The following is a 12375-nucleotide window of genomic DNA, read 5'->3' as shown; positions in this document are numbered from 1 at the left end:
GCGGGGGAAGACGAAGGCGGGTGACGACGTGGACGGGGTCAAACTTGGCGACGAGCCGGAAGAAGAAAAAAGGGTTTGTTTCGCTTCAAAGTTCGATTTTGATGTTTTATGCAGATTAAATGGAGGATTTTTTTTTGAATTATTTAGCCAATTTGGTGTTGGGGCTGGAAGTTGGGGTCAGTTCTTTTTTTTTTTTGGCTGAATTTTCACGATTCCTATGAATCGATTTTATCCTTAATTTGCTCATAGTAGAAACACACGAGTCATGGTCCAAAGATGGAAGTTTTGGCTGAAGCTATGCTGCAGAGCCAGTTATTATGGGAAAATTTTTCTCAAAAGCGAGGAAGCTTTTGCTTTCATCAGTAGAAACTAGAGTCTTGTTGCTTGCCTATGATACATCTTTTAGTTAATTTATCTCAAATTTGTTAAATTAAATGCTTCCTCTGCGCATGCTTATTCGTTTCACTTGAATTTTATTTTTATTTTTTTTTGTTTTTGATGTGGCTATGATTTTGTACCGTATATTCATGCAGTATTAGAGAGCATCATTTGTGAGAAGCAGCCTATGGCGAGAATAAAACCGCAAGCACTGCTAATGCAGAGCAAAAAGAAGAAGGCCCCGGCACGAATCAGTCTGACTGCCATCATTGCATGCAACCTTACAGTTTTCTTGGCTGTGTTTTCCTTGTATGCGACCTATAAATATTGGTACCGAAGGTTAGCGTCTTCTTGGATTCCTAGCGAAAATTTCCTTCTTATCCTATTGATTTTTTGTAGTGATACTTGTTAATTATTTTGGTTATCGTGAAGTCACCATTGTTTGAAACATCACTTTCTCTCAGAGACTAAGATCATAATAAACTTACCTTTCAGGCCAAGTGATAAAACTGAATTTTACCCAAATACCTTCGAGGTATGTATGGTTTTCAGCTTGAACATTACTTCATTTCATTTTCACTGAATTTTACCCAAATACCTTCGAGGTATGTATGGTTTTCAGCTTGAACATTACTTCATTTCATTTTCTTGTTTCACTTTCCTGCATTCTTTTTTTTTTGTATGGTTTTCAGCTTGAACATTACTTCATTTCATTTTCTTGTTTCACTTTCCTGCATTCTTTTTTTTTCTTTTTCTTTGCTGCAGGACACTGAGGCCCTTGGAGAATTGAAGGATCTTCCTAGTTATGCTGTAAGTAATTCTCCCATGTAATAGTGAGTTGCTGTTGCGGTAATTTCTGTTCTAATGACAACAGTAGACACTTGAATGATGAGTCTTACCCATATCCGGTGACAACAGTAGATGCTTGAATGATGACCTTACCCATATCCTGATGTATCGGATGCATGTATGATACACCTCTTTGTTGTTTATGATTTGTACTTTATCAAAACTCAAGAGCTTGATGTAAGTATATACTTTTTTTTTGATATAAACATACTTATTGTGAAATCTGAATATTATATTATGGTGTTATTTATCTGCATTGTTGCTTTATGTAACGTCGACCTTTCCTAGTCGTGCTGCAGTGGGTGGTATAAGGAGAAACTGACATTCTTCTTCATACTTTAAGCAGTTATGGAGGACCAGTCTTGTTCATTTTAAGGTTTAAATCATTGATCTATTTGATATAGTCTAATAAAGACAGGATGTGTATGCAGCCTTTAATGTCATTTTCATTGCTTTGTTATATCTTGTTCTTTTAGTTGACCTACCAACCTCTGGGCAAATACAAGTGTACAAGTTTGTATTTAGCCACACCTTTAATATGTCATGGAGTCTGAGGCTGTAGCTGCTAGTTTGTCCGTAAAAGGACTCCCATCACATCAAACATTTTTTCACTGTGTATCTATCTGAATATATGATAGGTTTGTCTGATATATAGTTTAAGGAAGACAAGACATGTGTAAACAATCAATGCCTTGATGTCCTTTTAATTTTCTTATTGTCAAGTGCCCTTTAGTTGGTTTGCCAATTCTTAGCAAATACAACAATGTATTTAGCCAAGATGCAGGAAATACACAATTTTGTCTTTCATAGGGCCAGTGGCCTTGGTAAATTTGTTAGTAAGAACTTCATCACAGCAGACTTTTTTTTTTTACTGTGTACGTATTTGAACATACTATAGGTAATAGGTAATTTTCTTTTCATTCTTTATTAGTTTTAATTGTTGGAATTTTGTAATAGATCTTGAACACTGCAAAAGGTTCAGTAACGGCAGAACTGTATAAGGATTCTTCTCCTGAAGTTGTGGATAAGTTTCTTGATTTGTGGTGAGAATTTATTTTAACTTATTCTCATGGAATGTATTCTGTAAGCATTGAATTTATTTAAATGTTTTCTTCTGAAAGAAAGCTTTTGGACTTCTCCTAGGTTAATAAAGATCTTAGAAGATGAATGAAGATAGCAAATTTTCTATAAGGAATTAAATTCATCTTTGGGCCTTAATATAAGCAAAAATAACTGAACAACTTATATTCACCGGAACGTGTCTTGCTTAAGTGGGAGTGTTCACTTCTCTTCATTTCTTTCATGTCCACTTCATTCATTATTATTCTGCTGGATGTTTCATTTGACAGTCAAAAAGGACATTTCAAGGGAATGCCTTTCCATCGAGTAATCAAACACTATGTAATTCAAGGAGGTGATTTCCCTGAACTTGGGGCTGCAGAGGATTGGACACTGAAAGGAAAATCCCATAGTGAACTTGCTAAGAGGTTTAATATTTGTACTTGTATTGTCAGTTTCATATTTTAAAGTATTCTATATTTTTTCATAATGGAAGTTAGAACTATGTTACTGTACATATATTCCTGCCAGTTACGCTCTTCAGTATGCATTAACTGTCTTGTCTGATGTCAGCTCAAAGCATGAGGCTTTTATGCTTGGAACTACAAAGGCAAAATCAGAGAATAAAGGTTTTGAGCTCTTTATCACAACTGCTCCAATTCCAGACTTAAATGACAAAATTGTTGTGTTTGGAAGAGTTATCAAGGGGGAGGATGTCGTCCAGGTAATCAACTGATTGCATTTGTATCCCTATCTAGTCACATGTCAAAAACTAATATAAATTTATATTTATATCGATCAATGTGCTTTCTGATTCTTTTCAGTTTATTAATCTAGTGAGTTCCATCTTCTTGTCCTTTAGGTATCTGTAGCAACTGCAATGACTTGTATAGTTTTGAAGATCAATATGATTTTTATCCACATACACAGGGCACCTCTTTGGAGCTCCTAGTTGCCCGCATGCTCACACATGTTTGAACTTCTTTTTGTGATTTAGATTGTCAAAAATGAAGAAGGTAGGAGAGTTTTAAGAAAAAAGTAAAGAGAAAAGGAAGGAAATAATACAAAAGGAGGAAAAGGCCTTGGAGAAGACGGGGAGTAAGTTTGAAATGCCCTCTTCATTGATTAATTATTGCAGATCACCTAATAGAAAAATATAAATTAGTTTTTTACATAGTTAAAGGTCACTATGGCTGGTCACATAGGATGTGGATTAATTTCTGTTGGCTTCACTCAGAAGCCAGATGTATGAAGTTTAGCCTCGCTAGAAGGAACAAGGTACATCGTCACTCTTGAGCTTTCTATAGAGTAGTTTAATCTATCTCCATCTTGAACCATAACCTAGACTGACATGTTTGATATGCCAAGGCAAACAGGGTACATAGATTCTGGGGATAGTATTATTGCACCCATGATCACTATTAATCGTGAATCTATTATCTACAAGGGAAACCTCATTGAGTCTTCTTCCTTAATCTTGTGCACATGATCGTGTAATTTTTCATGAGAAGGATATGAAAAATCTTAGAGCCTTAATCTTGTGCATAATTATGATTTTTCTTTACAGTATTAACTTCGTGTTATTTTTATTGACATAATGTAATTCCTATTCAGGAAATTGAAGAAGTTGATACAGATGAGCACTACCGGCCAAAGTCCCCCATAGGGATCATTGATATCATACTGAAGCATGAGCCATGAGCTATGTGAACAATTACCATCTACTTTCGGATTACTCACTGCTTGATTCAAGAGTTACCAGGCAGCTCAAATTTTGTCTTCATGTGAAAATGTCCTAGCAATAATTGAGTTCCTAAATTTGATGAATGTTGGTTATTGATGAGATAGTCAGATGTATTGTTCTATAATACAACTAGTTCACAAAGGGATATAACCCAATGCTTTCCTTTTTAGATTATACGCTTAGGTTTAACATATGCCCCTGGGTTTTATATGGATGAGAATGAGATATGGTGGGAAAAGTAATTGAAAACATGTGCATGTGTCTCAGCTGTATTTTCCCGTGATTGTAAAGATCTTATCAGCATAGATTCAGCATTTTTCATCTTATGCTTTGCCTCTTATTGAATGGCATGTGTGAATCATGATATCTGGGAAAAGAAACCGATATCCTCTTTTGGCATCAACAGGTATTGTAGAATTCCCACGGAATGAAATCGAAATATGTGCGTAAATGTAAAAGCGACCAGAGAGTTACAACATTATCTTTCAGCCCAGGTAAAGATTAAATCATGTGACACTGCAATAGACCTATGCTTCTGGACTTCAGAATTGGCAGGATAAAACGCCTCCAAGCAACCTCAAGTTGGGGAGCACACGCAAAAGTGTCAAAGCTAAGGGGCGCTGGTCCTGACGGCTTCGCTTCTTTTCTCCTGAGCTTTTGCTGGGGGATCCAACATCTATAGATATAATGTAACTCGTCGAACACCTGCTGCAGTCAACATGATACTTGCTATTTTCGACGAAAGAGTAATTCCGACCCCTGCAACTTGGACAGGCCAAGAATTCCGGAATCCAAGATTCCTACATCGGTATCCAACTACGATCCATCACGATCGAAGATTGATTATTACAGCTGGTGCATCTGGATGGAAGAGAGCGGTACGGTCCTGAACCAATACGTTTACCGCAACTGCACCCAATATCAGCAGTAGCCCAATTGTTTTTTGTAGACTTTCTGACCGGAGTCCAATTCCAGCAGTTACTGCAACGACGATACAAATACCAGTACTATTGAAATATTATAGAAAACTTCATCTATATTAGGGTCGTGCTACAAGTATTTTTCAACTCATGTTCTGGCTCATAGCATACTTGGATTGAAAGATTGAATAGCAGCAGAAAAAAAAAACGATACCTTTTCTCGGCATCGACAGGTATCAGCAGAACATTCCCAGGGAATAAAATTGAAACTAGTGGTAAAAATTAAAACTACCAGAGAGTTGCATTATCCTTCGAATCAAGCAAAAACATGGAATCGTGAAAATGAAATAGACCTGTACCTCTGGGCTCCTAACATACTTTGGCTGGGGGAAGAAAACAATCGATAACCTAATGTAAACTAGTCCAATTTATCAAGAACTAATGCTGATCCCAACGACTTCGCTTCCTCTTTCCTCCCGAGCTCTTGCTGGATGATCCGACATCCACACCTATGACAGAACTCGCTCCGCACTTGCTGCAATCGACGTGATACTTGCTGTTCTCCACGAAATAGATGTTCCAACCCCCGCAACGAGGACAAGCCAAGAATTCTGGAGTCCAAGGTTTCTGCGTCGGCATCCAACTAAGATCAATCGCCAAACAAGAGTGATTATTACAACCTGTGCATCTGGAGAAAAGAGATTTGTACGGCCCCAAGCCAATGCCTCCGCCGCAACTGCAGCCAATGTCACCGGTGCCATAACCATAATTTGTGGTAGGCTCTTTCACCGGGCTCCAAGTACCGCAATTCTTGCACCGGTGAAGCAAACACTGCCTGCACGAGCTCAGCTTGAATTCCCAAGCGTGGGTCCTCCGACAGCGACCGCATGTTCTCAGAGCTTTGAAATTGCCGGGAATGACAGAGAAATTAGCCTCTGTTGAAGGCGTCCGGGTGGTCGACAACACGGACCAAGCCTGCAGTATGATTTTGGTGGCACCCTCGGCAGCGGCTGATCTGTTCTTGTCAGGGTGGGTCAGCATGCAGAGTTTCTTGTACTGTTTCTTGATGGTTTCGTGATCGGCGTCGGGGCTGACACCGAGGATCGAGTGCCAGTCGTCGCTTTTCGTCGCGGCGAGAACGTGGATGCCGTAGGCCGTGATTGTTTGCGTGAGGTTTGGGAGAGATGGGTAAATGCTCTGCGCCTTGAGAGCAAACCTCTTGGCTCCTTGTAAGTCATTGGCTTTGAATTTTTCTTCGGCGAGTTTCAGAGCTTTTTCTGCCTCCTCTTTCCTGCACTCCATGTTTTGTTACTTTCAAGAAGACCGTCTCTTTGGGTTAATCGGTGAGTAAAATACAAATAAAATCAAGAAGCCCAGAGTTTGGTGTATATATTCTTCTTGGCTCAAACAAAATAGTAATTTTTATAAAGAGCCTTTAATCAAATATAATATATAAAGACCTGAATAGGGTGTGAATTCATATAGATCGAGTTAAAAGCTTTTATTTATATCCTGATACGCAACGGTTGGATTAAATTCAAAAGAGCTCTAGTTCACATTTACATCAATCAATGGATCAGCAAAACATCATATATAATTCGACAAAATATCATAAAAACTATGGATGCAACAAACTCACAAGAAAGTAACTAATATGTGAAGGTTTTGGTAGAAAGAGGAGTAGTACAAAAAAAAAAAATCTTGTATTCTTTCTTGTCCAATCTAATATCAATGCTGTTGTTTCAAAAGATGAAGGGGAAAAAGAAAAGAGAGAAAAAAAATTGTTGCATACCTCCTTCTCCAAAGAGAGATTGATAAAAAAAAATTTTAAGAGATATGAACTGAAATAAATATCTCACAATGTGGAGATGTTTGTAGATATTGGAGTCAGGATTAGACCGAGTCGTAGTAGTATTAGGATCTTTCATAAATAGAAGTTTTATCAAAAAAATTACTAGGCAGTTTCCTACTGATATTCTTGATTTCTTCATAAGGTAGTGTTGTTTGGTAAGATATTGTACTGACTTTTGATAACAAAAGTAATTATATCTTCAGTTAATAATCCATGTTAAATTAAAATTTTCTATAATTAGAAAATAATAATCAAAGCCCTCGTCTTTATATAAAGGTTTTTTTAAGATTAGAAAATTATCAACTGCCCCCTTCAAAATCAAAAAGATACAAGCAACCCCTTGAAAATTCAAAAATTACAAAGAACCTCGAGATCTACAAATTATAAACAACCTCCAGGAAAATCTAAAATTTCAAATAGGCCCATGAAAAAACAAAGATTTCAAAAAATCTCTAAGACTCAAAATTTACAAAGAGCACCACATAATTCAGAAACTCAAAAGCTGCCCTTGAACTAAAAATGCCAAAAAATTAAGGGTAATAGCTCATGAAATCGTGAATTTTGGTATCCTCAAAATTATTTGTCAACATGTCGAAAAATAAACTATGCCCAAATATTGTGGGTTAGAGCTCATGAGATCATAGACTTTGGCTTCTGAGAAATTATTTGCCAATAGAATGGCAAAAAAATATGGATTATAACTCATTAAATCATGAATTTTGGCCTCTAAGAAATTTTTTGCCTATATGTTAAAACCACTAAAAATGGTAAAATATGATGGGTTATAGCTCATATAATTAGAAATTTTGGCATTCATTCAATAAATTAAAAACGGTTCAAAATCACTTAAAATGGCTGAAATAGTGGGTTATAGGCTTATAGCTAATGAAGTCGTGAATTTTAGAATCTATAAAATTATTAGCCTACGGGCCTAAGCAACTAAAAGTGGTTAAAATTTGAGGGTTAGAGTTCATGAAATTATGAATTTTAGCCCTTGAGAAACTATTTGCCAATGGGTCGAAATCATTAAAATAAAAAAAAATTGTTAGTTATATAGCTCATGAAATCATGAATATTGGGCTTTAGGAAAATTTTTGCCAACAGGTTGAAATCACTAAAAATGCCCAAATATTGTGGGTTATAGCTCTTCAAGCCATGAAATTGGCTTTTGAAAAATTATTTGTCAATGGGTCAAAACCATAAAAAAGAAAAATAGCTGATAGAATTGTGAATTTTGGCCTCTAGGAAGTTATTTGCCTCTAAGTCGAATGCAATAAAAATGGTAAAAAATCATGGATTATAGCTCATGAAATCATGAATTTTTACCTCTATGAAACTATTTTCCAAGTGGTCTAAACCACTAAAAAGGATGGGTTAAAGCTCATGTAATCGTGAAATCGTGAAGTTTGCCCTCTGAGAAATTATTTGCCTATAGGTCGAAACCACTAAAAACCAAAAAATTAGGGATTGCAGTTCATGAAATCATTAATTTTAGCCTCCTCGAAGTTATTTGCTAATGGGCCAAAACCACAAATGATTGCCATAAGTAGCTGGTTATAGCTCATGACATGGAGAATATTGGCCTCCAAGAAATTATTTGCGTATAGGTTGAAAACGCTAAAAATGGTAAAAAAATCTTAGATTTTTTAGCTCCTGAAAATGTAAATTTTGGTCTCTGTGAAATTATTTAGAAATGGTGGGTGAAAACCATTAAATGGCCGAAAATCATGGGTAATATCTTATGAAGTCGTGAATAATAGTTTCTAGGAAGTTATTTGTCTACTGGTTGAAAACACAAAAAATGGCTGAACTTCGTGAGTTACAACTTATGAAGACGTGGATTTCTACCTCCAAGAAATTATTTCCCTACGAATCAGAGAAACTAAAATGGCAAAATTGTGTAGGGTATAGCCTATGAAATTGAGAATTTTTGCATGTAGGAAATTATTTCCCAACTGGTCGAAACCATTTAAAATCACCAAAAGTCATGGATTACAAATAATGGAATCATGAATATTTACATAATTGAAACTACTTGGTAACTTATCGAGATCACTAAAAATAACCAAAAAACTTGGACTATAGTTCAAGTAATCTTGAAGTTTTCCCTTTGGGAAATTATATGCTGACTGGCCAAAACCATTAAAAATGCCAAAAAGTTAGCGGTTATAGTTCATAAAATCATGAATTTTAGTCTCTGAAGGTTATTTACCAATGTGTCAAAAATATAAACAATGGCCAAAAATCGTAGGTCATAACTGGTGAAATCATGAACTTTAATTTCCAAGAAATAATTTTCCAACATGTTGAGATCACTAAAATGGCCAAAAAATCATGGATTATAGTTCATGTAATCATGAATTTTGGCTCTTTGGAAACTATTTGCCTCCATGTTGTAACCACTTAAAAATGGTCAAAAATCATGGGTTATATAGCTCATGAAATTGTTAGTTTTAACTTTTACAAAATTAATTAGAAATGGATCAAATCACTTAAAATGGCCAAAATCGTAGGTTATAGCAAATGAAGTCATAAAATTTAGATTCTAGGAAATTATTTGCCTACAGGCTAAAGAAACTTAAAATGCTCAAAAATCGTGGGTCATAGCTCATGAAATCGTAAATTTTGGCATTCGAGAAATTATTTGCTGTAGACGGTAAAAAATACCTCTATGGGTCTACAGGGAATTTGTCTACGAGAAGAGTTCGCACGCCCAGTTCTCTGACACGGACCTAAACCGCGTAGACGTCGACTGTGCTCAAATCCAGGTTCGCCTAACGGTCGACTCGCCAGCATGAGTCAGGAGCGATCAGGATGGCGGAAATTTGCTCTTCGCTCAACTCGCCTGCCCGAGTTCGGAGTCGAATCCGCCAGCAAGCCCCAAAACCGTCAGTACAGCTGGGTATCCACTACCCCACGTGCTGAGGTGGGCCTTCCCACCTCTCTCGACCCAAAGGGAGAGAGAGCACAGTACCCCAGGGCCGTCAAAACGGCCGCCCACAGTGCGCACAGCGCGAAGGAGCTGGACAGGTGTCGAGTCAACCTGAGCATTCATAAATGCGACTCACCTCGGCTGTCTGAGTCTGGAGCTGGGTCCGCCGGCACTCGGCAAGCTGGCTAGACTCACTCGAGTACTGTACACCTACTTCACCGCCTCTCCTGACCGGAAAGGAGAAAGCGTCGTGCTCAAAGCACGCCGGGCGGTCACGCACAGTACTGGTGATCGGACAGACGCCTCATCGATCTGCGGACTCATAAATGCGGTTCATTAATGCTGGTCAAATCCACTCGGATAGTAGTCGTTTGTTGCCTCACATACAAGAATGGGCCTTCCCATCGTAGGTGACAGGACATAAAGCACAATCCCTGGAATGACCGATCATGGTTTCGAGGAACAGCTAGACGTCTCTGAAGAAGATGTGGTCACATCCCACAATTCAAGGAGGAGTCAAGTTGTCCTTCTCCCATTTAAAAGCCTCTTCCGGCACACTGGAGAGGAGGTCGCAAAACTTAGGAAAAAGAGTTGAGACCAAGCTCTCTGCACAACTTTCTTTGCATTGCAGCACTACTGCTTAGTTCCGAGCTCCGATCGCCGGCGAACTAAACAGACCCGAACTCTCTCAAGTTGAGCTTCTACTGCGAACTGAAGCTCTCCAGCAACCTCATTCGAACGGTCCAAGGGAAGCAGACTCGACACGAGCATCGAGCGAAGCATCCTGTAGCCACCTAAAAGTCCCCACACAAAACAAAGAGGGCCTTCCCTCTGCTTCTGTTGTAACTATTTGATCATTAGTTTGTAATAAGCTTTCTTATAAATACAAACGAAACTCCCTTTTTTCGGGAAATCAAATATTCACCCTACAGAAGATGGCGACCACAGTGGGAGAAGCTGTTTCATCGAGTGAAATGGTGGTGGCTCAGTTTGATGAGGTTGCTGTAGGGACGACAGTGGAGTCCCTAGAAATTGAGTTCGACCAGGCCAAGTACGAAGAGTACTTGTCCTCCTCCTCCTCTGGTGGCGATGCGTCCCGCAAACGTCACAGAGTCGTGCGTCGAGGCCGACCTCAGACGGTCAAAGCCTCTGCACCTACGGGTTCTACCCGAGTCTCATCGGAAGAACCCGTTCCCTCACAATCGATCAACGCCAAGCCGGGGGTCGAGCGCAAAGGGCAAGGGTCTGCCAAATGGGTCGCCAAGCGATCCCCGCAGACACCTACCCCGAAGGGAACGCCGGTTCACTCCGGCACAAACCACGCTGCCACAGCTCGCGGTGACGTTCTCCCCGTTGGGAGAACTAACCAACAGCGGCGGCAGGAACTCGTCAGACAGGAGGTCCAAACCTCCGTTCCTCATAACGGCCTGAGCCATCATACGGGCCCGAGGAACGCTAGGCGAGAAGGCAAACTGCCCGACATTGGGAGGCCCTCCAAGTCAGGAGCGCCAACTGAGGAAGGCAGAGCCGCCCGCTCGGGAAGACTTCGCTTCTCAGGTCATATCCCTGATGCGAATAACTCACTCCCAAGGAGTGAGCCTACCCGAGTAGGCGAATCCTCGAAGGCTGGCGAGCCTCGTCATAACCATTTGACGGATAAACGTAAAGGTAGAGAAGTAGGCGAGTCCTCGCGAACCCGTTCTTCCAGGCGAAGGGGTGAAACCCGCCCACGTACTGGAGCTCGCTCAAACGCGAAGACTCGCCAGTCAAGGCGAGATCGCTCGACTCCAGCACCAAAGCATTCCATCCAACGCGCACCAGAGGGCGCACCCAAAAACCTCTCGTCGACTCACCAGAGCGACTCTTCTGAGGCCGGGGGTTGTCACCAACCGCCCGTAGAAGACCTCAGAGAATATTTAACTCGCAAACGCACTATCCATGAGGCGAATCCTCAGTGCCACTGCGAGAGACTCATCCACACGGTCCTCGCCGACTGTCAATGCGTCGGAACGGCGAGACCTTCGGTGTTTGGGAGACTGTCCCAACAGTCCTCTCGACCAAGGCCCTCCCGTCAAAGGCGCCGTCACCAAAAAAGACGCGCTGCCGATGACTTGGAACTCTCATCCGCCACGGTTAACATGACGGATAAAGGGAAGGCAGTACTCTCCGACTCGCCAGACTCGGATTCCGCCCTAAGACCTAACACTCGGTCCGCTCGACGCCGGCAGGAAGGCATATTCCAGCGAACCCGTAGTCGCCGGGGGGTAAGTATTGGGTTTGACTATTCCAACCTAATACCTCCCTCCTGCGGCGAAGATGAGGACCATTCGGCCGCTGCCACATCTCAGACCTCGCGCTCAAGCCAAGACGCGCAGGCGAGGGCACACATGACCGATACCAACCACGAGCAGACAATGGCTCAAAAGTTGGAGGAACAGCAGGCGACCATCGACTCTCTAAGAGAGATGATGGAACAACTGCTGAACAAGAAGAAAAAGAAGAAAAGGGCCCAACGCCCCTTACCCCGGCGAACTAGAGACAGGGAGTGGGTACCTCCCCTCCGTCCCGTGTATGAGGCGGAGGATAATCAACATTCCGATTATTCCTCCAAGACATCGATAGGAACGTCGCACACTGCGGA

General features: G+C 40.5%; 2 protein-coding genes across 3 annotated transcripts in view; one reads left to right on the top strand and one right to left on the bottom strand.

The window, feature by feature from the left end:
* The window catches only part of LOC109849252 (peptidyl-prolyl cis-trans isomerase CYP21-4-like), a 4584-nt gene extending 233 nt beyond the window's left edge, over positions 1–4351 (top strand). The window contains exons 2-9 of one of the 2 annotated variants that reach the window (XM_020419063.1): positions 1–73; positions 534–717; positions 874–937; positions 1078–1188; positions 2185–2270; positions 2577–2714; positions 2860–3010; positions 3901–4351. In XM_020419063.1, the coding sequence (XP_020274652.1) occupies positions 566–717; positions 874–937; positions 1078–1188; positions 2185–2270; positions 2577–2714; positions 2860–3010; positions 3901–3987 (789 nt within the window). In that variant the 5' untranslated portion in view covers positions 1–73; positions 534–565 and the 3' untranslated portion in view covers positions 3988–4351. The remainder of the gene's footprint in view (positions 74–533; positions 718–873; positions 938–1077; positions 1189–2184; positions 2271–2576; positions 2715–2859; positions 3011–3900) is intronic. The other variant, XM_020419065.1, reaches the window with a different exon arrangement.
* Positions 4377–6872, bottom strand: LOC109849251. Its single transcript, XM_020419062.1, has 2 exons — positions 5310–6872; positions 4377–5011 (listed from the first exon to the last, which is right to left on the bottom strand). Exon 1 carries the CDS (start codon positions 6250–6252, stop codon positions 5389–5391), a length of 864 nt encoding a protein of 287 aa, XP_020274651.1. The 5' UTR covers positions 6253–6872; the 3' UTR covers positions 4377–5011; positions 5310–5388.

This window comes from Asparagus officinalis, chromosome 7, assembly GCF_001876935.1.
Source record: "Asparagus officinalis chromosome 7, Aspof.V1, whole genome shotgun sequence".
Taxonomy (NCBI): Eukaryota; Viridiplantae; Streptophyta; class Magnoliopsida; order Asparagales; family Asparagaceae; genus Asparagus; species Asparagus officinalis.
Note: the sequence above shows the minus strand (reverse complement) of the source record. Positions and strands in the feature narration are given on the sequence as shown.

Bases quoted from the DNA above. Each gene is read 5' to 3' on its own strand.
- LOC109849251 (XM_020419062.1), bottom strand. From the start codon at position 6,252: ATGGAGTGCAGGAAAGAGGAGGCAGAAAAAGCTCTGAAACTCGCCGAA.